This window comes from Natator depressus, chromosome 15 (genome assembly GCF_965152275.1).
Source record: "Natator depressus isolate rNatDep1 chromosome 15, rNatDep2.hap1, whole genome shotgun sequence".
In the NCBI taxonomy this organism is placed as follows: domain Eukaryota; kingdom Metazoa; phylum Chordata; order Testudines; family Cheloniidae; genus Natator; species Natator depressus.
Window position 1 is genome coordinate 11735045 of NC_134248.1, and position 27854 is coordinate 11762898.

General features: G+C 42.0%; 1 protein-coding gene across 1 annotated transcript; it reads left to right on the top strand.

The window, feature by feature from the left end:
- The first annotated feature begins 750 nt into the window (after nt 1–750).
- Nucleotides 751–12313, top strand: YWHAH (tyrosine 3-monooxygenase/tryptophan 5-monooxygenase activation protein eta). The gene is made up of 2 exons (XM_074972457.1): nt 751–1168; nt 10877–12313. The coding sequence occupies exons 1-2, from the start codon at nt 1082–1084 to the stop codon at nt 11531–11533; spliced, it is 744 nt and encodes a 247-aa protein (XP_074828558.1). The 5' UTR covers nt 751–1081; the 3' UTR covers nt 11534–12313.
- The last annotated feature ends 15541 nt before the right edge of the window (nt 12314–27854 follow it).

Here is a 27854-nt window from a genome sequence, read left to right on the forward strand (position 1 = left end):
GCAGCATCATGTGACCGGCATATTCCCACTGACCCCATTATTGGAGGGTCGTAATAGCTGGTATGCAGGGTTTACAGTGACCAACAGTTTCAGTGAAATGGAAGAAAAAAAAAGTATGTGAAAAATACAAAGCTTATATTGAAGGGAGAACTTTTGTGTTTTATTTCTCATACAAAATGACAGTCATGCACAGCCAAAATCATGCACTGGAGAAAATACCCCACAAGCAATGGCTGTACACAGGAGAAACATTGTGCAAAATTGTACATAGGAGAAATCTCTCACATTTGTAAGGCAAGGTATGATGCTTTGCATGAATGCTGTTGGCATACAGCTGACACTGCTGTTTGACCTTCTGAGGCATTAGCCACCAGCTGAGGGTTGCCTGGATATTGGCTAGTGGGGATTCTCTGCAGTGGTCAGTGGATTTCATGTCAGCCAGGCCCTTCCTTTCTCAAGGGGTTAGCGACAGCTACCTTCAGTGCTATAGCTACAGTGTGTATGCATGGGCAGCAGGCCAGACCCAGCACCGCCTCCTTCCCTCAGCTGCTCTGCAATACCCCCTCCCTGTCTCCCACCTCCACCTTTGCAGCAGTAAAATGCAGCATTCGTAGTGCGCATGCGTTTGCCCCAGTCGAGTCCTGGTTATTTATAGTAAGTGACGTCACCTAGAAATAGAACGCGGGGGAGCAGCGCCTCCTCCCCTCCCCTGCAGTCTCCTCAACTCCGCCCCCTCCTTGCCCTCACAGGGCGCAGGCGCGGGGGGCGGTAACAGCGCGAGGCACAGAGCGGGGAGAGAGAGGCGCGACTCGCGAGCTGTACACGCTGGTGAGGGAACAGAGCGAGCGCGCGGTCTTCGCTCCGCTACGGTCATTGAGGTACCGACCAACCCCTGCCCGGCGAGCGCGACGCGCCAACGGCCGCCGAAAAGCCCGACGGTCACTGAGCGCAAGGCGCCAACGGCCGCGGAGTGAGCGCGTTCGTGCGCCAGGTAACCCGTGAAGCGCCACCTCTCCCCTCAGTCCCCGCGTGAGAGGGGTGCCGCCGAGTGCCCAGCCCGGCAGTCACCACGGAAGCGGCCATGGGGGACCGAGAGCAGCTGCTGCAGCGAGCCCGCCTGGCCGAGCAGGCGGAAAGATACGACGACATGGCCTCAGCCATGAAGGCGGTGAGTGGGGAGAAAGGTGTTGGCGGCGGCGGCTCCCACGCGGAGGGAGAGCGGGAAGCTGGGCGAAGGCGGAGTTGGGGCTCCGGCGGGTGAGGCGGCTGTGGCGGGCCGCTGGGTCCCACCGGAGGGAGGCAGGGCGGGGTGGGGTCCGGTACCACGGCACGCTCGCTGCTGTGTCCCCTCAAGAGTCCTGGGTGGTGCCTTATAGCTCGGCACGGGGAGCCTGGGCTTTATCTCGGCAAAGCTGGGAGTGGAGGGGGCCGGTCTATTTTCAGCCGACGGAGCCAAAATCCCCATTGCTGCAGCGGGGTGTGCAGCCCTTCCGCTCTTCAGGCCCCCCCTCCCCACGCCCCGGTACGCTACGGACAGTTCCTCATAGAGGGGGTGTACTTGGGTGCCCCTCTCCCTTCTCTCTCAGCGGTGAGTGTCCGGAGCAAGCGGATGGACTGATACTGTCTCGTCCTGTCCTTGCTGGGGGAAACTTCCTCTTCCCCATCGATCCTGCCCCGCCCCTGTCTGACGCCGGCCCAGGGTCCCCCATCCTCTGGGGTGGGCGGGAGATGCTGGGTTTGACCTTGGAGCGTTAGTTTAGCGCGTCCAGCTAACCTGGGACCAATCTTAAAGCTGTAGGCGTGGGCTGATGGTGCTGTGTGTGGGGCCCGGTCAGTCTCTGTGCTTAGAGGTGGGTCTGGAGAAGCCTAACATGGGAAGAGGACCTTTTCCTTTCTAGATGTTTCTGTTGCATCAAGAAGGCATGACTGAAGGAGGCCTTACTCGCCAACCTGGGGAGCTTTCATTCAAAGATCATGTAATAGCTGCATCCGGGAACATAATCACTCACAGCACAAGATCCTTCAAGACATGCCTTTCTTTTTCTCAATGCTATATTGCCTACAATCTGTACATAATTTTGAATACTGAAATGTATTCAAATAGTATTTAAAGGTGGATTAAACCTGCTCCTTTTAAAACAAAGCATTTAACAGTAACTTGTACTGAACAGGTAATAAATTAGCAAACCAAACGTCTCATGTCTAAACTTCTCTTACAATATGTGAGATCCAGTGAAGAGTATTTTAGCTTTTTAAAATTAAATGTTGAATTAACATTCAGCATCCTTCCAGCTCATCTGCTCTACCTAATTCTTATTTATGATCATATTAATTTGTACGGTGTTAGCCCCCAAATGCCCGCCAGTTCATAGCCATGTTGTGGGGTGGTGCTGTCTAAATAAATAGACAGTCCCTGCCCAAAGAACTGGGCTTCAAATGGAGTTCATATCATAACAAAATCAATCTGTCCAAGATCAAAAATGTTATGATGCATCAAATTCTCCGTTTATATCACACACCTTGAAATAAAAATTAAAAAACCTCTCAAATTCTGTTCGGTACTGATTTTTATGGTCTGCTTTGTATGTAATCTAGTACAGCACAACCTGTTATTTGGCTAATACAGTTCTTACACAGAAGGGCTCTTGGATATGTCTGTAACAGAACTATTATGTTTGAAGTGAGAAATTATATTAATGACACTACTGGATTTGCTAATTGAAGTGGGAATGACTCTACCCTTAGAAATACCTTTCATTGCTCATTCTAAAAAATACTGAATTGGACAAGCCCATATACAAGTTTTAGTGAAGTCTGTTGGTGATCCAGGAAATACTTTGTAAAACTGGGATACGTTTAGAAATACAAAAATGACAGCTGAAATATTTTTACTATTTAAAATTTCCTATTCAAATATTGGAATGCATGAAATTAGAACACAAAAGCAGAGTGGAGCTACCATCTTTCAGGAAATGCTGCAGATAATTAGTGTTTGTCTAATAGACCATTTTAAATTTAAAAATATTTTGCTATTTTTTATCATTCCATCTTGTTTCAAAATCATTCGCCTTTGCTTTACCATATTTCCTTTGCCCTCCAATAATGCATATGACAGTGCAGTTCCTTTAGGGCTCTAACTTCAATATTTGGCTCAATGCATTGAATTTTGACAAAGGTGCTAATTGCTTCTTTAATATATACCTTACATAAGCAATTTAAAAACCAAACTAAAATGGAAGTTAAAATGTTTCCACTTTATTACACATGGTGAAATAACTTTAGTTATTCCTTGAATACAAAAGTAGTTAACTCCAGTTTCTCCAAATATATTTTTAATAAAGTGTTGGTTATCTGGATACTTTTTTGCAGGTGTTCATTCGAGAACATGCTGTAACTTAGAATCCATTTTGGGCAGGTTTTGGGGAAAGAGTGGGAGCTTATATTGCCTTTCATATAAAAATGTATAATGTGGGCTCTTACAATTACACACAACTAACACATTTCCTCTAATTTCAATACGTATAACCTAAGCAAAAAGCTTCTGTCTTTTAAAGTAGCCCTTCCCCTGTTTAAAAAAAAAAAGGCAAATATTTCCCTCTGTACATTAGTTTCTCTGACAATTACATGCAAAAATGTAAACTGACGTGAATATCCTTAAACTAAGACATTTCTTAATATAAGGGTGCAAAAACACTTGTGTATAGTGGGAGAAATACATTCCACATTTTCTGCCAAAGAGACTAAAGACTTTAACAGTATGTTTCAAGTTAATGGTAGTTTTGTAAAAAGCTAGTTGATGTAGCAATTCTAATAATTTAAACCTTATAGGAAATACTGTATCTTTGTTAAAGTAATAGTACAATTATTAACTGCTGTTGAGTTTTTCTTCTTGGCTGAATGCCAGCCTTTTCCCACCTACCATGATGAGTAGCAAGAGAGGAAGATAAGACTGCAGTGTGACATAGACAGTGAGTTTGGTTTTCTTTCAGAACCCTAAAGTTCCCTCCATGAGAAATACAGTCAAATGTACCTCTGTAAAATGGCATTTTGCCAAGGGGTGTGGCACATTCATTTAATTAAACCCTTCTCCAGGGCTCCAGCAAACTAACATTCCTTCTTCTGCTGGACTTCCGTATTGATGTTTTTAATTATTATACAGAGAACAGGAACAGGCCATAGCTGTGAAAAAACAGAGTAAATAAAAATATGCTTTTAGTATAAGAATGGCACTTCACATGTCTGATGTTTGAAAAATTATATGAAGAAGCAATATTGCATTAAATGCTTTGTTCAAATTAATTTCAGAAATGGTATGAAATATTGACTAATAAAAAAAAGGAGTTAAGTTTATTCTGCTATATACACCATGAGTTGTAGAACTCAAAATATATGAATTCCTGTGCGTTTTGCTCAAGATTTTGATTAGTCTGTGTTGCTATTTAGTGACACATCTTATACACTAATTTGAAATGAGTAAGTTAAGTAGAACTGAATTATTAATTTTGAGAGGAAGTAATCTTGAGTAATTCTTGTGAGATATGTGGACTACTGAACTCCTTGCCAAGGCTCACTGCAGATGGAAAAAATATATATAACATAAATGAATATGGTACGGACATCATTTTCAGTTTTTATCAGTATTTTTATCTATCTAAAATAGGGCTCTAACTTAATTTTTAGGGAGCTGTTGAAATTTCCTTTTTCACATTAGGTGTTAAAGAATTTTGACAGATTTGCACTTTCAGTATTACATCCTCTTGCTCTTTTTTCTCTTTCCAGTGATTGTCCCTTTTTGGTAATATTGTGTGTGTGGAGAAGCAGGTAGCAGGGATGCTTTTGATGTAAATAAAAACAACAAGGAGTATCCCTGCCTGCTGCAAGACTGTCTAGCGCTTTGTGCTGGTTTGATACTAAGGGTATGGTTTCAATACAGAGTTAACTTGTGAGATTGGCATCCAAGTTAGCCTGGCCCAGGTGTGAGCAGCCACACTGCAAAGCCATACCCAGATTACTGCGTTCTCACTGAGGCTACTTGTCACCTGTGTTTCTCTAAGACTTTTGGGGTCCTATCCCATGTTCTTTGTGCTATGGTAAACTGAGTCTCTCTGAATCTTTCTGAGTCAGTTGTGGGAGAACTTGGGTGCCCGGTTAGTCAGACCTGGGGAGAAGGGTGTCAAATTGTAGAAAGGCATTGGAGAACTGTCAGAACTCAAATAATTTAGTGGATGTCCCCACTGCACAGTGGGTGGGTTACCACCCTGAGTTAAATCGGCAGCTGGACTTTAATCTACGCTCTCAGAAAGGCCAGCTAGCCTGAGTTGAAAGTGCAGGTAGACTCAGGTGAGTGGATTTTCTGTGTGGATGCAGGCTTGGCAAGCTGGTCAGTTGACTAGTCAAAAAGGTTACTTGACCGCTACCTATTTGACGGTCAAATATTCAGCAAGAATATCCTGATATAGGTGCCAGCCTATTTTTTCGATTGCATCATGGTGCCATTCTTTTGGGGGGGGGGGGGAGTTAGATACTTATACCTCATTTACGAAAAACAAGTTACTTAACAGGGGTATTTAGCCTCAGATAGAATTTTATTGTTTTGCATTTTTCTGAGTTAAATCTTATTGGGGACCATAAAGTCTTACTCCTTTTGTAACTGTTGTTTCTGTTCTAATAAACTAGTGCTTGAAAATATTTGACCATTTCTGACATTATCTGATCAAGCCTGACTGGGCAATTGACCAGTTATTTTTGAATTGGTCAAATTTCCAGTCTCACGTGGATGGGGGAGGGTTAGGGGCAACACCTGAATAAGAGCCTGAGTTAACTGCATGAAGACGCACCCTCAGTGGCTCTTTATCATACTCCTAGCACTGCTGTGGCTTTTACCATAGTAATGTGAGAGCATGCTTTTTGCTGACCATCAGGTAATAGGTAATGTTTACTCACTGCAAAGCCCAAGAGTCCTCTATCTCCAACAAGAGATGGCTATGGGTATAGGGGAAGAGAAGCTGCCTTCTGTCCTTCAAGACAGTGTTTTTCAACCATGTGTGGGAGATGGTGGGGCTGAGAAGCTGTCTGCATGCCACAGACCTCTACATTACCATTAACGGAAATTTATTCTTGCAGTGGGTAAAGCAGGAGGTGACTTCTTGACAGCCACCTGCCTTCCATTTCTGCTCCCACAGTATACCCAAATGCTGTTAGTTACTGAAGAAGCTTAAATCTGCAGGCCTGTAACACCCTGCTTCTCTCACTCTTCATGCACTGAAGTAAACTACAGGAGTAATGTGATTTGGAACCTTGGGACTCCTGTTTGTTGTCCATCCATTTAGAAGGCTATCTGAGTGAGTGAACAATAAAATAGTGCAAAAAAACCCCTTCAAAAAACACAAACTAGAAGGAAGCTGATCAGGAAAAAGAAAATGGACAGAAAAAATGATATGCTGGGAAATAGGGCAAGGGTGACATTAGAAAGGAGGGGTACCCATCAGTTGATCACAGAAAGGCAAGGAGTGCTGCTTCAGAAATGTAGAGCAGTGTTTCTCAAGGACTGCTTCGTAGACCAGTGCTGGTCCCTGAGATTTCCCTTACACAGTTTAGGAAGGCAGCAAGCTGGTCCCTGGAATCAAAAAGACTGAGAAACACTAATGTAGAGAACTCCTGCCATGAGCAGAACAAGAGCAGTGCTGAAATTAATTCAGTACACTGAATAGCCTTCTCCTACCATGAGCTGCTGCTGAGTTGCAGATTTTGAGGCCCTTTTCCTCAGTTGTAGACAACTGACAGGCCAAACAGCTGAGGTTACAGTGGAGTTTTACTCCACTCAGGGAGCCCTTGATGAAAAACAGGTCTTTCCAAAACTGTGTTGAGATTTAACAGTGTATGGTCACTACAGTTCTACACTGAGTTTAATGCAGTGTATGTACCACATAGAGTATTATAGTCACAGTTGTTTACAGAGGTGAATGTGCCCATGCCTATTTTGAAGGTAATCATGTCAGTGTCAGTTTCTACATGAAACTAATCTGATTATAACCCTGTGGTGAGGGAGGTGGGGCAGGGGACAGATAGTTTTGGGAATGGTGTGGGTGTGTTGTTTTCACTTGTATGTATTGCTCATCTAAAAAAAATATTTTCAGAATATGATTCCAGGTTGAAGATTCATGGTGATGCATAGATAGCTTCAGCATACAACTTACAAGATTCCATACCTGTCATGTCTGACAAAGGCAAATGTGAAGTGGTGTTGGGCCCACTACAGGGTGAGATAGTTAAACGTACCCTGCAAAAAAACTGAAACTTTTTTTGTACTTTTTTGTTTCCTTGATTTATAAAGACAGCCTGAAAGCGCACTTTCTCTCACACACTCTGCAGGTTTCAGATGTTTTCTGGAAGTTAATCCCTTAATTAAAGGAATGGGTGCTGAATCTTTGATAAAGATCTCTTCTCTCAAATATTGTAGTTAAGCAGGTGTTAATAACAGTTTTGAACTAAGAATAAAAATAACTGAGTCAGTCAGGTTTCACTTCCTTGGTACTTGCAATCTTAAAATCTATCTTCTTGTTCCACCATCTGTAGCTTTTAAGGGCAGAAAATTTATTTATTTTATTTTTTAAGCAAGGTAGGGGGGCAGAATGAATCTGTTAACAAAAATCCGTTCCCTTTCAGGCTACCTTAATAAATCATAAAGCAGCAAAAAAAGTACTCACAACGCTTTTTAGGCTTTTTATCACCTTTTTAGTAACTTCTTGTATTAAAAAAAAAAAAAAAAAAGATACTTGCTTCTTTCAAATTGAATGGTAATTGTCCTTCATGACCCTGGCTTTGCACTCACTGTGGGAATTGCATGTTTTGCCAAATGACTTCCCCAGTATGGATTTGCAAAGGGACTGTATCTATAGAACAGCTGTGTGGAAAGCAAGCCCTATTTGTCAAACTATTTTTGGGATGTTGAAGTTACTAAGCTGTTCTTAGACTTCCTTTAATAGGAAAAAAATTCTTGAAATTTATGTATGGCAGACCAAAATCTTCTGATTTCCTCTGGAACCCCCCACTTAAGCTGGCATTGGAGTATGATACAAAGACACTGCTGGTCTCCTTGCTTAGTGGTATTACAGCAATGGATATGAATTAGATGTCCATATTGCTTCTTCTGTATCTTTCAGCAGCCTCTGTTCCAGTTGACCTGCTTGCAGAAATGACTTGAGAGGTCTCCAGACTGTGGTGTTGAGGAAACTGCTTATTTGCCTTGAGGTTGCTGCTTATGTGGCATGCCACTGGATTCTGTTCTGTCAGTTCCTCCTGGTCAGTACATAATAGGCCACTAGGAGAAATAGTTAGACAGTTTGAGCTATGTAGCCATATGTGCTGGTGATACCCAGTTCTGTCCCTTTTTTTTTTTTTTTTTAAATCAAATCCATTAGGTGCCTGTCTATAAGAGGATCCTGGATAATGTTTTTTCTCACAGATGCCTCTGGCAAGGAGGGCGCAACCTTCCTCTTGTGTAATACAGGCTGCATTTAGCCTCATGTTTGTGACTTGTTTGTGCCCCTAAACACCTTTTTGGAGCTTCAGGTGATGCAGAATCTAGTGGCTCACTAACTGGTGCTTCTTGTGTGGAGCATGTTAGACCTGTGTTCTCGAAGTTGCACAGCCTACTATTTTTCTTGTAGGTGTAATAAATTGTGTTCATTTTGATCTATAAAACCACATGTGGTTTGGATCCTGGCTGTTGTGTAGACTATGTGGAAATTAAGATCTGCTGAGACACTTAATTCAGTTTTTAAAGTTGTTAGTTGTCAGGGGCTTGGGGGAAGGTGTTCTCAGTTGAGGTCTTTTGAGTCTATGAGCTTTCCTGTGTTGGTCTGATAGTCAGTTTCACTTTTGCAACAGTCCCCTAAGTATTCTAGTTACTCACTCTTTTGCTTAAGGAAGGGTATATACATAACTTGAGTTTCTGTTGTGATTGGCGAGGGAGAGTTCTTCAGTTATTTTTGTCAAGTGGCTTGCAATTAATATATACTAATTTGCTGTCCAGTATCCACGTGTTGTTATGCACTTTATTTTCAACTTTCACACTTTTAAAATTTTCATTATGCACACAGTTGTGGGGAATTGGGGATGCTTAAGTTTGAAGTGGAAAGAAAGGGCTTGGAAAGGAGAGAGAAACTGACGGGGAAAGATATAAAGGCAGGAGCATGAGAAGCATGAGCATGGAAAGAAATTGGACAGCTGATGGGTTATATTAGCTTTAAGAAATATGCTATAGGTACAATGAACTGAGGCTAAACATGGTGTATAGTTTCTCTAAATTGCAAGCACAACCAATAGTTTTGCTTGGGTGGTTATTCAAATTGTCTTTTTAAATGAAGATGTCATTAAAGAGGACTGTAGCTGGTTCTTGGGAACCTAGCTTTCCATAGGTTGCCTTGGAAAGTGATAGGGAGCAGCATACTCTGTCTTTGAGTCACTGAGCTGTAGAAGCAGTGCATTATGGAGGAATGGGTAGCAAGTAAATACTAGAGAAGTTAGTGTGTCTTCAGAGGTTCTAAATGTGGTGCAACCATTAGTGCCATCAGAATTCTAATATTTCATTTAAGATGAACTGTTTTGTATCTGAAAAATTAGATGCCATTCTTGAATAGTTTATCGGTTACTGCGGTACTCTAGAAATGTAAGTTATCCTCTTGAATTTGGTGAGGAGAACTTTAAATGTCTGATTTAGTTATTTGTACCATGCCTGTGTATTGCAGTGTAAATATAAAAATTTCTTGTAATACTTATGAAATCATTTTGGCTTCATCTCAGTGGCAATGGGAAGCAACCATTTCCTTTGCCACATTAGTTTTTTTCCACAGTTGTCATAAATTTTTAATATAGTGTTGCTAATGAAGTATGCTTAGTATTGTAAACTTAGATAAGTCAAAGCACTTGCATTCCTCAAGAACCACTCCCCAGTTTAGAACGTCCAATTGTTTGCTAAAATAGAAGTAATCCTAATTTATAGAGTTCAGAAACTTTCTTCACAAACAGTAGTAAAGTGCAGTAAATTAAATGTATTATAAACATGCAATATTTAAAAATGTTACTATAGTCTCATGAGTCAGTATAAAAGTTGTAACAATTCATTTTGTAATTATTGCAATATGTGTTTAACTTCTTTATTTTTTGCTCCCAAGGGACATTCCTCTATCTTTTGAACCTTCCAACCTACTCCATTTTATATAATTTCTTCCCTTGCCTAGCTTCAAAATCCTGGGTTACAACCACCATTTTAGCTGAAAACAGGACAGATTTTAATCAGATTGTATGAATTAAATCCCTAAGACACAATAAAGGACGTGTTGTGGAGCAGTACAACCCAGTTCTCCTCCAGTGGCTGAGCATACTGTCTCCTTAGTGCACACCTTGAATTGTCTGGCACTGCCCTATACTGTGGCTAGACGATTTGGCAGTATAACGCATTTGAATTTAATAGGAAAAGTGTAGTGTATTTGCCTTTTTGGAAAGACTTTCCAATCAGTTGTCTTCCTCTTGAATACTTCTGCATCTTGCCAGTTAGATGCACACTGTTCAGTGGCTGTTCTTAATAAAGTCTCCTTGATAAGATTTAAAAGCGTAGTATATAAATGTTTACAAATACCTTAGGGAGGTGATATGGTAAAGTTTAAAGTGAAATATGAATTTTCTTAAAGGAATTGACTTGCACTCAGGTCTTCAATTTTGGTTAAACTGAACAAGAACACCATCATGTCTAGAAGGAATTTTTTTCCCCTTGCAGTTTCTAAGTTGGTATGATGGAAATATTGAATGAGGATTGCATTCTTTTCTTCCTCAATGTCAAGCTATTTTAAGTTGATCTTTCTGTGTATATTTGCAGGTGACTGAGCTGAATGAGCCCCTCTCCAATGAAGATAGAAACTTGCTGTCTGTAGCCTACAAGAATGTGGTTGGGGCTAGACGATCTTCCTGGCGAGTCATCAGCAGCATAGAGCAGAAAACTATGGCGGATGGGAATGAGAAGAAGCTGGAAAAAGTTAAAGCTTACAGGGAGAAGATCGAAAAGGAGCTGGAGACAGTCTGCAATGATGTTTTGGCCCTCTTAGATAAGTTCTTGATTAAGAACTGCAATGACTTCCAGTATGAGAGCAAGGTCTTTTATCTGAAAATGAAAGGAGATTACTACCGCTATTTGGCAGAAGTTGCTGCTGGTGAGAAGAAGAACAGTGTTGTGGAAGCTTCAGAGGCTGCCTATAAAGAGGCTTTTGAAATCAGCAAAGAGCACATGCAGCCCACTCACCCAATAAGGCTTGGGTTGGCACTCAACTTCTCAGTGTTCTACTATGAAATCCAGAATGCACCTGAGCAGGCCTGCCTTTTAGCCAAACAAGCCTTTGATGATGCCATAGCTGAGCTGGACACACTAAATGAGGATTCCTACAAGGACTCCACACTTATCATGCAGTTACTTCGAGACAACCTCACTCTCTGGACAAGTGACCAGCAGGATGAGGAAGCAGGAGAGGGCAATAACTAAAGAGCTTTCATCCTAGCCCTCCATCATCCACTTCACCATCCCCATTATCACCATCCCACAATATTTCCCTGCCAGTCTCACTAAATATCTAGTGCTAAGCATATCTGTATTGTCAGCACAGCTGTTCAGATCTGCAGTCCACTTTATCAGGAGGCAGTTTTGGATAAGTCTTCATGAGCATTGCTGGATTGATTGATTGAGCTGCCCTGTTTATCATAGTTGCACTTGAGTGGTGCGAAAGATGCATATTAAAGAGGCATTTTAGTTTGCCTGTTGATCATAAAATATGGGCAAGAATAATAGAAAGTGAATTAATCAGAAATCTAATCTTTAAATTTTCCATTTGAAATAAGCTGATAGTGTTTTGTTAAGCAGTACATCTTGTGCATGCAAAGCAAATTAGCCACCCTAAAAACTTTTTCAACCGATGAAAACAGTTAAGCTGATGTGAAGTGACAACTTAGTTCTATTTATCAGTTTACAAACTGTTCAGAATGTGAGGTTTTGGTAGCAACTTGTTTTTTGCCTCTTTAACTTATGATGTGCACAGACTTTCATTTAATGCAATGCATCTACTTAAAAGTTTTGATACTTGTAACCTTTTTTGCAGTTGTTTTGAAAAATCATGAATTTATTTTTTGTAAACTCTTTGGCTGTTTAGTTGTCTGTGTATTCTGACAGCGCCATGTCAATGTTAGCCCATGTTAAGATGGATGACTCTCTGAGATGCCAGACTTCTAAATTTAATGTTTTGGGATTAAAAGAATAAAATGCTGCTTCGGAAATATTATCTCTACGTGAGCTGTCCTGTCATCTTTTCATAAGAATGGAGATTTATAGAGGTGTCCAGCTTGCAAAGATTTAAATTGTCCTAAATACATTGAAGAGAATGTAGCAATCCAAACTAAATACGTAACATTGCTCACCTATATCCCATTGGGGCTGCCAATTGCATATTCAGTGCAGCTGTAGTGCAAGGCTGCCAGTTAATGTTTACAAGATTCTAAAGAGCATTGCTTGTTGACTTACTAATTAGGTACAAAAAGACTTGTATTTATTGCTTCTGTCCATAATGACTTGTAGATTTTTTTTCTTATACCCATTAACGAATTCTGAATTAAGTTTCTTTAAATGAAATCATAGCCTTATGTTGCACTTGTCTATCCAAACAAAATGCAATCATGTTGCTTAATTAGTGTTGGATCTTAAGGAGTTCCTTTCAAACTAACCTAAATCTGATTCCCAAATTCACTTAGTTGCTATATCTCCTCTTACAAATTAGTTAATATGGGTATTGATTCCTTGTCTGCTCTTGCATTAACCTATTTAGTCATTTTCTCTTCCTGCCTCATCCACATTTTTATCCGTAACAGGCCATCACCTCTCACCCTGTGGTTTAAATTCAGCCTGAAATCACTGGGCCATCCAGGCAGCCCCTGAAGTTCCTGAGAGTCCTAGGCAGCAGAGTCCCACTCTGGAGTGGAGTTGAGCTGGCTGAGTCTTGGCTGAATAAAGACACTTTTTTTCTGACCCAACAACTGGCCAGTCAGCCACAGAGGTGTCAGAGAGGAATTGCTTCACACTCTGCTTGTCTCACTGATTGCTCACAGCTAACAATGTCATATGTAGAGGGAGGAATATTCAGCTAATGAGTAGCATACTTTACTCATCCAGTTTCTGCTGTGCAAGGCTGTGGTTGTTTCACAAACAGCTGCTGTTCTGAGCAGCTTCGTCCTATGTCCTTTCTGTGTTAAAACCTACTAAGTCCAATTACGCTTTTTCAGCTATGCTTACCTGGTGCAGTATTAAAAACACCTCCATTTCTGCCTACACTACAGTTAAAAACATTAGTAATACTGTTAGCACGCAGTTATATTAAAAATGATTACGAGTGTTTTTAGGAGGAGACAGCAGTTGTATGGTCATATCTATGAGCAATTTGAGGAGGGAGAAGGAGTGATCTAAGAAGTTATGTGGGGAGGTAGCAGCCTTCAGGGATTGAAGAGTCTACTTCCTGCAAGAATTACCTTGGACAGTTAAAGACTATAATTGAAGGTGTGTGAATACTCTGTGTGCTATGAATTTGGCTGGGAGGGAAAATAGGGCTGTGAACAGGAGAGGGGTATGCATGAGGTGGTGATGCTTCTTCCCTTAAACATTTGCAGGAATATGGGGAAAATCACTTTTTCAAATACTAAAGGAATGCCCTGAGGTAACTATTTTCTTGAGCTCTTATGAGAGACTTTATCAAAATCTCTTTCAAAGCCTATATAAATTACATTCAGTAGTTCTTAGTTTTCAGGGAATTTGTATAAATTAGTGACTGAACCATTGATTTAAAAACTCTTTTACTCTTAATTTAGACATGCTTGGTTTTTTCCATGATGTACTAATCTAGGTGCTTTATTTCATCTAATGAATTTTTTTTCCTGATTCTCTTGTGACCACAGTGTAATATTAACAAGGTTGATGGATCCTTCTGTTGGAGCCCTTAGAAACTTGCTCACCTGTTCCCTTTACTACCTACCAATGAAGACTGGCTTTTTGGCAGCTGTTGCATCAATTTGAAGGGTAGGGGAGATTTGATTTGGGCCCTTATTGCATGTCCCCCTTGTACAATGTATCATAAGGACAGGGTTATTCTGAGGTCTCATCCCAAGTACCTGCCCAAAATTATTTTGAGTTCTATATGAGCCAATTCATTCATCTAGTCTTTTTCAAGCCTCACCCAACTGTGGGGGAAGTTACTACGTCAAATATGTGAAGTTTAATAGTACACCACTACCCGGATATAATGCGGTCCTTGGGAGCCAAAAAATCTTACTGCGTTATAGGTGAAACCGCGTTCTATTGAACTTGCTTTGGCCTTGAGCATTTCCATTATTAGTCAGCAAATCATTTTTGTTAGAACTAACACGGTGTATGCAGTAAATAGATCTGTTCTACAGTGGTTAAATTATCTCCTTTAGTTACAACAATTATTTTTATAAGCTTACTTAAAAGATACAATGTATTAACACAGGTAAACTAAACACTGCTAAATGAAACCATGTGGGCTAGGTTTCATCATACATCAATTGTTCTGCGTGTAATGCTTAGGAAAATGCAAAATTTACATAAAATATCAGAAAACGCTTTTAATTACACATCCTTACAAATAGTTGTAAAAAAAGATTTTGGTATTTTAGCAAATAGGAGCATGGGCCACTTTGTCACTTAGCCAACTATGTTATATGTAGATTTTTGAAGTACTGTAATATGAACTGTTAACTATTAAATAGACTGCAGTTTGAAAACATTTTGGAGATGGGAATTTTTACTTATAGAAAAGGTTAAAATGAAGCTAAAAAAGGTAAAGTAATCAAGTTTTAGAGACGTTGATAAAATGGTAAATACCCTTTTTTGGGGGTACAAGATGCTTTCTTATTTAAGATGCACCCCTTAACGTTTTTTTTAATTTAAAAAAAAACTTTTTATACTTTGTTGCTTCGTGCTACTGCGAGCTGCCTTCTTCGCCAGGTCAATTATGGATTTTAACTGCAGTATTTGCAGTCTATCCACATCCTGGCTTGCTAGCCACTTAAGACCAATCTCTAACCCTACAACTGCATCAGCAGCTTTGGGTGGTGGCTCTTTGTCACTATCCTCAGGGTTAGACACATTTTCTGAGGCACCAGGTGGTTGGGGGGCAACATTATGAATTATATCTTCATCTGTAAGTCGGTTCATAGGTTGGACACATGGCATCCACCTCCATCCACTCTTGAACATCAGCTATTCCAGTTTGAGCCATAAGTTTCCTGTAGACTTGTTCTGCCTCCATGGCCTCTTCTTCCGTAAAACCTTCAAAGTTGTTCTCATCTTCGTCTTCTTCCTCATCTTGCTTGTCCTCACTTTCAGTGACAAAAGCACTTTTGAGACCACGATGCCAACTTGTCTCTATCATTGACGGAGTGATTCCTAGCCAGGCTGTCTCGCTTAAGTTAAATACATCCAGCAAATTCAATTTCTTGATTACATCCCGTTATGTTACTGTTGTCCTCAACAATTTTCTTTACAAAGGCTTTACGATAGTTCATTTTAAATGTGGCTATAATGCCTTTATCTAAGGGCTGTATTTTGGATGTCGTGTTCTGAAGAAGGTAGCTCACCTTTATCTTCCCGTCTTTGCTGGTTAAGGTCTCAACTGGGGGGCGGGCAGAACAGTTGTCAAGTAGGAGCAATGCCTTTGGCTCCAGGTTTTGTCTGCGTAGGTGGCTCCGGACAGCTGGTCCAAAATATTTCTTAAACCATTCCTCGAAAATATCCGATGTCATACAGGCATTTTTTGAATGGTGATAAATGAATGAAAGCAAATCCATGTTCTTATGGTGGAAAGCCTAGGTGACCTGGATTTGCCTATGCACAGAGGTTTAAGTTTATGTGAACTGGTTTTATTCACACAGAAAAGTATTGTTACTCTCTCTTTTATCACCTTAAAACCTTCGGCCTTTGCTTCTTCGGTCCTAGAAGCAAGTCTTCTATCTGGTAGCATATGGTAACATAAGCCGGTTTCATTGGCGTTATAGATTTGCTCCAGAGCATAGTCACCCTCGATGATGATCTCTTGTAACTTTAGCGGGTATTCGTCACAAGCTTTTATATCTGCGGTGCGCGTCTCTCCTGAAATTGCAACTTGCCGAATGCCATGATGTTTTTTAAAATGATTAAGCCATCCACTGCTAGCTTTAAATTCATTATCTTGGTGTGCAGAAGCATTCTCGGCTGAGCATCTAAAATTGAGATCCTTCTTCAGTTTCTCCTCTTGTTTCCTTATAATGTCACTGGAAATTGGCATGCTGTTGGAGCATTCTTGGGTAAACCACATAAATACTACTCTTATCTAATTGGTTATCCTGGGCAGTTTTTAGGCGCTTCCTTTCCAGGCCTGCACTTTCATCCAATTCAACTAGCATTGATCATAATTTTTCCTCATCTTTGATCCACCCTCTTAATGTTGTTTCCCCCACTCCTAGTTCTTTTGAGACCTTCGTTTGGCTCATTCCTGATTTCAGTCTGTCCAGAGCTTCCAATTTTTCTTTGACTGTCCATGCCTTTCGTTTCCGTGGCTGTGAACTACTTGCCATCACGTCAATGGTATTTTAATGCTAACAATTTTTTAAAATTGTTTAGCAAATGTCAGCATAGAGTTACAATGTTTCCAAAATAAAACTAGTGAGACAATTTAAGCTTAGTCTATACTGAACACAATTTAGAAACCAAGTTAAAATAGGTGGGAGAGATGAGAACGCCTAATGCAGGGGTAGGCAAATTTTTTGGCCCAAGGGCCACATCAGGCTTCAAAATTGTATGGAGGGCCAGGTAGGGAAGGCTGTGCCTCCCCAAACAGCCTGGCCCTGCCCCCTATCCGATCCCTACCTACTTCCCGCCCCCTGACTGACCCCTCAGAACCCCCGACCCATCCAATCCCCCCCGCCACTCCTTGTCCCCTGACTACCCCTTCCAGAGACCCCCCCTGCTCCTAACCACTCCTCCCAAGACCTCACACCCTATTTAAGCCCCCCTGCTCCTCGTCCCCTGACCGTCCCCAGTCTCATCTCCAAAAAGAAAAGGAGTACTTGTGGCACCTTAGAGACTAACCAATTTATTTGAGCATAAGCTTTCGTGAGCTACAGCTCACTTCATCGGATGCCCTGAGTCTCATCTCCATCCATCATACTGCGCAAGATCACTGAGCCTTTTGGGGCTAAGAATTCAGCCCTTCAGAGTACTTTAGAATAAATAAATAAATAATTTTTTTTTGGTTTTTGCTTTCATCAGATTGTTCCAAGAGTGACCTTCATTGCCTTTTCATTCACCTCTGCAGATCTAGCTTCTAGAATTTATATCCTACATTACCTTGGTAATGGCATGCAACCAGGGTATTATTCCACACCACCTGGTCATTCAACTTCACAGTGTGATTGTGACAGTCTGTAAGTCCTCTAAGGGTCATACAACTCTGTGTATAGGGTAAAATATTTGAACAAAGAGAATGTCTACACTTGAAATGCTACAGCTGCACAGCTGTATCTCCTGGAGAAATTGTAGCTAGGTCAGTGAAGAATTCTTCTGTTGACCTAGCGCTATCTACACTGGTGGTTATGTTGGTATTAGCTATATCAGGGTTGTGGATTTTTCACACATTAGTACAGCTGTGTCTCTCAGGGGTAAGTTCCTAGTGTAGACCAGCTCTGAGTGGGACCTGCCTGATATCAGCTCTGATCCTTTTTATAGGAGATGAAAGGTAAAGGGATATTGCTCCTTGGCTATAGAGAGAATGTTTGTTCTAGTCTGATCTAAGGATTTTGTCCCATGTCTAATAGAGAGTCTTCAGTGGTGTACTTGGAGTAAATGACACAATCATTAGGATCTGGAGTTTTGATTTATTCTCCTTACCCCTTTCACATTTCCTTTAATTACTGGAATTGTTGCTACATCCCTGAAAAGCCTTATTTTGGCTGCATTTGATATATTTTGAGCTGACAAATAGCTATAAAAGCCATCCAAAGGATAAAACAATGAGGAGTCCTGGTGGCACCTTAGAAACTAACAAATTTATTTGGGCGTGGGCTAAAACCCACTTTCTCAGATGCATGGAGTGAAAAATTCAGTAAGCAGAATATATATTATAGCCCATGAAACTATGGGAATTACCTGACCAAGTGGGGGATCAGTGCTAACGAGCCAATTCAATTGAGGTGGAAGTGGCCTATTCTCAACAGTTCACAAGAAGGGGTGAATACCGACGGAGCGACAATTACTTTTGTCAGGTTTCAGAGTAACAGCCGTGTTAGTCTGTATTCGTAAAAAGAAAAGGAGTACTTGTGGCACCTTAGAGACTAACCAGTTTATTTGAGCATGAGCTTTCGTGAGCTACAGCTCACTTCATCGGATGCATAGCATATCGTGGAAACTGCAGAAGACATTATATACACACAGAGACCATGGAACAAAACTTCCTCCCACCCCACTGTCCTGCTGGTAACAGCTTATCTAAAGTGATCTTCAAGTTGGGCCATTTCCAGGGGGGTGTGGGGGGGGGGGGTGAGAGAACCTGGATTAGTGCTGGAAATGACCCACCTTGATTATCATGCGCATTATAAAGAGAGGTTTCAAAGAGGGATGGGCTATTACCAGCAGGAGAGTGAGTTTGTATGTGTGTATGGGGGGGGGGGGGGAGAAAGGGTGAGAAAACCTGGATTTGTGCTGGAAATGGCCCAACTTGAAGATCACTTTAGATAAGCTGTTACCAGCAGGAGAGTGGGGTGGGAGGAAGTTTTGTTTCATGGTCTCTGTATGTATATAATGTCTTCTGCAGTTTCCACGATATGCTATGCATCCGATGAAGTGAGCTGTAGCTCACGAAAGCTCATGCTCAAATAAACTGGTTAGTCTCTAAGGTGCCACAAGTACTCCTTTTCTTTTTTCTTTTTACGAATTACTTTTGTAGTGCTAGCGAGATGCAATGCAATCAGGGTGGCCCATTTCCAACAGTTGACAAGAACGTGTGAGTATCAGCAGAGGGAAAATTACTTTTTGTAGTGCCCATCCACTCCCAGTCTTTATTCAGGCCTAATTACCCACCTGGTGAAGTGAAGAAACAGATTGACAGCGCCAGAAGGGTACCCAGAAGTCACCTACTACAGGACAGGCCCAACAAAGAAAGTAACAAAACGCCACTAGCCGTCACCTACATCCCTCAGCTAAAACCTCTCCAGCACATCATCAAGGATCTACAACTTATCTGGAAGGACTATCCTTCGCTCTCACAGACGTTGGGACACAGGCCAGTCCTCGCTTACAGACAGCCCCCCAGCCTGAAGCAAATAGTCACCAGACAACAAAAACACTAACCCAGGAACCAATCCCTGAAACAAACCCTGTTGCCAACTCTGTCCACATAGCTATTCAAGGGACACCATCATAGGACCTAACGACATCAGCCACACCATCAGGGGCTCGTTCACCTGCACATCTACCAAGGTGATATATGCCATCATGTGCCAGCAATGCCCCTCTGCCATGTACATTGGCCAAACCGGACAGTCTCTACAGAAAAGAATAAATGGACACAAATTAGACCGAGAATTGTATCATTCAAAAACCAGAAGAACACTTCAATGTCCCTGGACACTCAACAACAGACTTAAAAGTGCCAATTTTTCAATAACAAAAAACTTCAAAAATAGACTCCAATGAGAAACTGCAGAACTGGAATTAATTTGCAAACTGGACACCATCAAATTAGGCCTGAATAAAGACTGGGAGTGGATGGGCACTACAAAAAGTAATTTTCCCTCTGCTGATACTCACAACTTCTTGTCAACTGTTGGAAATGGACCACCCTGATTGCATTGCATCTTGTTAGCACTACAAAAGTAATTTTCGCTCCGTTGGTATTCACCCCTTCTTGTGAACTGTTGAGAATAGGCCACTTCCACCTCAATTGAATTGGCTCGTTAACACTGATCCCCCGCTTGGTAAGGTAATTCCCATCTTTTCATGTGCTATATATTCTGCTTACTGAATTTTTCACTCCATGCATCTGATGAAGTGAGCTGTAGCTCACGAAAGCTTATGCTCAAATAAATGTTAGTCTCTAAGGTGCCCCAAGGACTCATTGTTTTTGCTGATACAGACTAACACGGCTATCACTCTGAAACCTGTCATCCAAAGGATAGTTACAGCTAATTTAAACAACCACTTTTTGCCAAAGTTTAAAGTCTCAAAACATAAAGTATATTGCAACATTGGTTCTTACTGTGATAACCACTGGAATCAATGGTTACTGAATCCCACTGTGTGACGGGATATACTCTTTTTGTAATCCTGATCTGAGTTTCGGCGACTGGGAACAGGAAATAAAGTTCAGCCTCCTGTATGTGACACCTTTATTAAAGTTGCTGCTTTAATGTGAAATATCATTTCGCTTTGGTCACACCAAGTTTGTCATTTTGATATTTTGATTTTGTTGGTACTGTCCCGAAAGTATTTCAGTGAGGGTGTGATCCCTTTCCAACATGCTTTCTTCATATTTAAATACTGAAGGTAGGTTCATTGTGGTATGACTGATAGGGGAAATGGTTGGTTTCCACGGTTTAAGAATTAATCTGATTTTGTCTTTATGTAAAGTTAATCTAATTGGTTGAGATACCTGAGGCTTTAAGTACAGAACAGTGCAAGGAATATCTTTTTGGCATTACCAGTCTCCATTCATATTATACTAGAGTATCAAAGCACAATTTCTCTTTTGTTTGTTTTAATAGTTCTCCACACCCTGGGTGACTCATGAATCAGAGGCACAGAAATTAGTCACTGGCAACAAGTCCAACAAGTGCATTTTGGGACAATAGTCCTTGAAAGTTTCACTCTTGTTGGTAAGACTATTGTGGTGGTGGACAAACTTGATTATATGAGGGTTAATTATTCTGTAAATGTTATGAATTACGAATGCAGGCTTCTGTTTGCTGCTCCCAAAAGAAATGAATTCCTTAGTTTTATTTGATAGCTTATTTTGTCGTGTGTGATGTTACACTGAAGACGTGATCCAGATGTTATCATATGACTGTGATTATCATCTATTTTAAGGAGTGAATATGCACATTTGATTGCTGTTTAAAATATCTTTTTGGTACTCTAATAGTAGGGAACTTGGGGGGCCAACATGGTGTTCTCTGGCTCCACATGACAATTCAGTTTCATTTTGCATTCAAAATAAGAAATGCAATTGTGAATCTTTGGATGTCTGAAAACTTGTAGTTCTCATGAACAGCCATTAAATTATCCTAATTTTAGTTTATTTTTGCTTAACTAAATTATTTTTCCCTATCACTGATTTGATTTTTGTTCTTCAGATTATTTAGTTAATGTTCGTAAAGAGCTTTGAAAATGAAAAGCTCTATTGCTGAGTGACCCAAAGGGTCAAAAGTGAAAGTTAGCGAACTTGATATTTTTCAGATCTGATATTACTTCTTAGTTACTAAAACTGCCATTTTGTAATGTATCTTTTTAATATCTTGTCACTTGGCTGATGCTTAAATTGGTGGACATATTAGATCAGATATGATCTCACTGTGTAAATCTGGAGTAACTCTGTTGACTTTAGTGGGGTTAGTTTGGTTTTACTTTGGTGTAACTGCAATCTGAATCTAGTTTATTTCGTAGAAGAGCCATCTAATATAAACTCTGCTACCTCTGTTGCCACTGGCCAGTAAAATAGAGTAAGCTTCAGGACTTTAAATTATCTAAAAGTACTGAGTTTGATAAATTTGTTCCACCGTGTATGGTTATCTCTCTAGAATAGAAAAGGTCACTGAAAAGCCAATTTAAATATTGGCTTTCTGTGTTTAGTTGAAGGGATTTGCAAATCACCAGACACACCCAATGGCTACATGCTTAGGAGGGCAAAGTGTGTAGTTTATTTTTGCTGATCTTTGAGATAAGGCTCTATCGGTTTGCAAATGTTTTGTCACCATAAGTCATTCAGAATCTGAAGTTCTGAGGGAGCTGTTCTGCCAGACTGTCTCCACCTGGTTCAATAAATAGAAGCTATTTCTTTTCCTGTCATTGATAGCTTTACTGGGAAAGTTATGGAGGGAACAGATGTGTAACAGCTTCCCAGGACCAAAGGCAGGTTCTGTAAATTTGAGGGAAGCCTTAAACAAGATCAAGGCTATGCAGACAATCTGCAACACTTTTATTTCTAAAATAGGTTTATAAAAAACATAACTACTTCTTGCCACCTTGTCCTTATGCCTCTGCCTCCAGACATGACACCCCCACCACATAAGGGATGGCACCACATAAGGGATGGGTGTGACAGTGGGATATGTCTATATCCAATTATAAACTTCATTTTGTATTATTTACTGCACTTATCACATGTATAAACTTGTCCATGGCAATTTACTGTAATGTATTCCAGACAATGCACTGTCCAGGAAAAGGTCGAGACAACTTTTTGATGGCTTCTTGGTGATAGTTCTTCAAGATGGCAATCTAGGGCTATTGATTCTGTCTCTGAACTACTGGCCTATCCCCATGGAACAATGGATTTTCTATACAGGAGTCCACAAGGGGAAAGGACATGCATGCTATGTGGATCACACGGCAAAAGAGACAGAGACTCATTTTAAAAGTGGGTGCTTCTCTGTGCAGGGGGCCAACCACTGCCACAAGTAGACAGGAAGTGCAGGAGAGAAGGTAGGAGGGACTCTGCCCAGCCCGAAATGCTGACAAACCTTGGAATTGGAAAGTGTAGTTCAGATCTTATTTTTCAAAGATCTGCAACTCTTCAGTGCTTTTTAAGAGTAAAATGACTATGGTTAAGAAATTGCTTTGCTAAGCCGGTGTTCTTGGCTTTCCTGCCATATTTTACCCATACGGATTAATGTAGAAGCCCAGAGAGCCAACAGGCTAGGTGGAGCTCTGGGGGAGTTTGGATAAGTGACTAGGAGGGTTTGGAGGTCTCAGATATTGGTTGGCTGGGCGGGGGGGGCAGTTAAAGTGGCTGAGCAGCTGTGGCCCAAGGAAGATCATCATCAAACAGGAGGTCTGAGCCTGGGTGTGTACCCTATTGACCAGTGGTCACTGACCAGTTGATCGTGATCTCCAGCTGTGGCGGCTCAGTGGGGCTGCTGCTAAAGCAGGCTTCATGCCTGCCGCATACCGCTCCTGGAAGTGGCCAGCATGCCCCCGTGGGTGAGGCAGGGGTCTCCATGTGCTGCTCCTGCCTGCAAGCAGTGCCCCTGCAGCTCCCATTGGCCAGGAACGGGGAGCTGTGGCCTATGGGGGCGGTGCCTGCAGAGAGGGGCAGCATGCAGAGCCCCCCCCCCCCCCCCCCCCCGGGCTGCAGGAGCATGTTGGCCCCTTCTGGGTGCACTACTGGCTGGCAAGGTGTGGGATGTGGCCCAGCTCATGGTGGGGTGGAGGTGCCAGTGTGCCTGAGTGGGGCTGGGGCCTTAGCCCCACTGCGCTGCAGACTGGGAGCCCCCTCCCAGAACCAGCACCCCAACTCCCTGCCCGAAACCACCTCCTGCACCCATACTCCTTCCCAGAGCCCGCACCCCCTCCTGCACCTCTACCCTTTGCCCCAGGCTCAGCCCGGAGCCCCTTCCCACATTCCGAACCCTTCAGTGCAGAGCCTGCACCTCCTCATGAACCCCTGCCCCAGCCTAGTGAAAGTGAGTAAAGGTGGGGGAGAGCGAGCAATGGGGAGCGGGGATGGAGTGAGCAGGCTGGGACCTCAGGGAAGGAGCAGGGTAGATCCTGGGTTGCACTTACGTTCAAAAAAGTGATCTTGTGCATAAAAAGTTTGGAGACCCAGATCTGGAAAGGGTGAGTAGACCTATCCAGACCCAGTTGCTTTAGCAGCACATAGGACCCAGTAATTAGGTCCACTTGCAACTGATTGGTGACTGTATAGTGGGTTACTAGGCCAGGCTGTAACAGTGGGTAATGCAGCACAATATCGTCTACTGCTTCATGAATGTTGCAGAGGCTCTTTTATGTGTGGTTTATTTCAGATAGTTACTTAATTGTCATGGTAATAGAATTGTTGGTGGGGCTGCTAATTTAAACTCCAGCTATGTTGCTATGATTCAGCTATTGCTTTGTGCACATCAGTTTTGAAACCAAAATGTTTTCAAAACTTTATTAACCTAAAACTAAATAGCTTCTAGCTTTGGAATTTGAGGCATCCATGGGAGGATTTGCTCAGGAAATCTACTTTTGTTTTAGCTCTTAACCAATAAGATCCCTCAGAGCTCAGCTGAGTGGGCAGATTTATTAGAGAAAAAGATAAGTTTCATTTGATAAGTGAAAGAAAAACGTACATGGATCAACAACAATAATTTAGAAACATTTTCAGGCTTAAGACTATTTTAGGTTCGTCATTGAGCTCAGCTCAGCCACCCAAAAGCTTGAAATATATATATATATATATTTGAAAACCAAATTTTTAATTTAAAATGGTATTTCTCAAGTTTTCTAGGCAACAAACTCAAAACACCTCAGGATTCTCTCTCTGATTATGTCCATGGCTCTTTTGGTAGTGGACAGTGAATTACTCCTGCACGAATTATGCACCACTGTACATGCACAGAATTCATGTCCCCAGCAGATTTCTTTGCTTCCCCACAGAAAAATTACTTTCTGACAGGGAAGCAAAGGGAAGCCACAAGAGCAGTCATGCAGCCCTCCCCAGCAATATGTTTCAGGTGCTCAGGGCAGCCGGCAGAGAGGTAAATCACTGTGGGGCAGGAGGTAGGACTGGGGAAGACCCAGCTGGTGGCTCCTACCCTGCGCCAGGCTCAGCTGCTAGTTGTGGCTGGGCTGGGGAAGATGGGACTTTCTTTTCCCCTGCATGGCATCCGGGGCTGGGTCAGACCCACTCCCAGATTTCTCCCCAGGCTGCAGGAAACTCTCCAAACTCCCCACCCATTGCTCCTCAGCTGCAGGGGGACGGATCACTGTACGGGGAGCTCCTCCCCCATCCACCTCCCAACCCCCGTGTATCCAGACTCCCTCATACCCAGACCCTCCCACCAAACCACACCCCCACACACACCCAGAACCCCCTCTGCTGAGTTCCACTCCCCCAGCACCCAGACGAGCCACCCTCACCTGGTCCCCATCCCACTGAGCTCCACTCCCCCAGTATTTGGACCCCCCACTGAACTCTCCACACCCAGATTCCCCTGTCGATCCCCTGCACACCCAGACCCTGCCCTGCCCTGCTGAGCCCCAACCACCTTCACCTGGACTCCCCTGCAGAGTCCCATTATTGTTGCACCCAGAATCCTCCAACAAGTTCCTGTGCATCTAGATCTCTGCCCCTGGATCCCCCACTGAGCCTCCTGCACCCAGATTGCCCCACACAGAAACTTCTCAACCCACACCTGAATTCCACCACGCCGCCCCCCCCCCCCCACGAAGCCCCTCCACACTTGGATACTGCTAGGCTGAGCCTGCCTGCCCACACCTGGTGCACCTGGTACGGAGGGGCAGGGCCCTGGGGTGTTTCTGGGGCAGGCTTGGTTCTTGTGCTGTGTCAGGGTTGGGTGCAGCCTCACTGCTGAGCCATGTCCCGGGGGGAGGGGGGAAGAGCTACAGAGTGATGATCTACCTCTGTGCAGCCGGTGGCTTGTGCTCCCCAATGCCAAGCTGGAGCCTCCACGTTTATTTGACAAATAACATTTACAGAATTTTAAAATATTGTGCACCGAATTTTTATTTTTTTGGCGCAGAATGTCCTCAGGAGTAAGTGAATTCCGAGAAGTAGTAGTAGATCCCATCCTGGTTTCCTGTTGTAGCTTAGCAGCACGGCAATCTTCAAATCTTAAGTTCATCTCTTGGACAAATGGTCAGAGAGACACTTGGCCATTAGATTTTGTTAGTTCCAGTCTTCCAAAAAAAACCCCCAGAAAACAAAAACACCAACCCGGCTTAATAGGAAAAAAGGCAAAATACAATTTTTTTTACATCTATTTGTTTCTGATTCTTGCCTTACTCTATTGTGCTTTTAATTAACCCCAGCTTTTCTGTTTTGTTTTGTCTTTCACTTTTGTTTGATATAGAAGGGTTACAATCAGTGTAGTAATTCCGGGGTTGTGGCATGCTTGTTAGACTTAACATACTGTATGTAGAGGGACTGTATGCTATAGTGTTTCATGTTTTTAATGTGTTTGAGACTGTTTTTCATTAACTAGTATTTCCTTCATTTTGCTAGTTGTATCCTGCCCCCTCTCCATTTGTTTTTCTGTTTAGATTGTAAACTCTTCAGGGCAGAGACTATCTCTTCCTAGGTATTTGTACAGTGCCTAGCACAATGAGACCCCAATCCTGACTGGGGCTTTTATGTACTACTGCAATATAAATAGCAATAATTGTTTAGATGGGAGGCCTATCTAGCTATGCATAAATGTCATAAGACAATGTGTATTCCCTGTTCAATGTACTACCGCGCATCAGCTGTTTTCCTTGCTCTATCTTCCTTCTGTTGTGTTTACTTAAATCTAAGCTCGGAAACATTGCGTGTACATCAGAAATATTTGTATTAGCAATATTAAAGAGAGCAATTATGTTAAGCGGATAATTATAAATGGAAATAAAAAAGTTTAGAGGCTGAAATATGCCCATCTCCAAATTTCATAAGAGGTCAAGATTTCTCAGAATGTGGTCCAATCTAGACATATGCCCAGGGGTTAAAAGCCATGCTACAAAAGCCTCCCAGCTCCGCATCCAGTGGTGGTGGTTTTCAAGACTCTCTTGCTCTTTCATTGATGCAATTTGATGCACCAATCTTAATGACATATTTTGTCCCTGTTTGAAATTGGCCATGCATACACATCTTATACATGAACCATGCAAAATCTTTGAAAGTTATATTAACACCTGATTGTAATATGTAATCAAGTCTAGAAATTGGCCAAATGACTGAACCTGTTGCACACTTGCAAAATAAAGAGAAAACAAAACACAATTTAGTTAGCATGAAAACTACTTAGGAGATTATGCAGGAGGATGGGGTATTTATTTCAAGCATAGTAGGAATACACTGCATTGGTATTCAAGCTAGACACAGTAAAAGTTAACTCCCACTGGAAATTGTGCATAATTCCAATCTGCTTTCAGTTTTTCATAAGGCTTGCTCTTCAGAAGATAGTTCAATTAGATGTTCAAGTGTCTCCTAGAAAAGCAAATGTTATATATGCCTCATGTGGGATCACTAACTTGAAAAACAGTCACTGCTAGAGGTTTTCGTGTTAGAGAAAATGATATAGTATGGTATGCCTCTGCGACGTATTAAGTACTCAGTTGGGAAATCATAATTGATATAAATAAATTATTATTTAATATTTATATTGCAGCAAGCCCCAGAGGCTTAATTTGGGATCAAGGCCCATTTGTGCTCGGCCCAGTACAAACAGAGAGGTAGACAGAGTGTCCGCTCCAGACAGCTAACAATCTAAGAAGACAAGCAGCATAAAAAGGTGGGAAAGTGAAGGAAAACAAATCAAACATGCCATTTTATGTATATTTGCTTTTTTGTTTTTAGTTCCATAAACATGGACTTTTCCCAAGTGCTCTTCAGCCTCACTTCATATGTTGTCTGGTTTCTTGTCGGGGTCACAGCAGAAGTAAGCCCTCAGGAGGGATTTGAAGGTAAGGGCTGTAGCTCTATGGATCAGTTCAGGAAGAGTGTCCATGCATAAGGTATGGTGTAGAAGAAAGAGTGTAAAGACTTGTGGAAGGAGCAAATTGTGAGCAGATGTCCTAC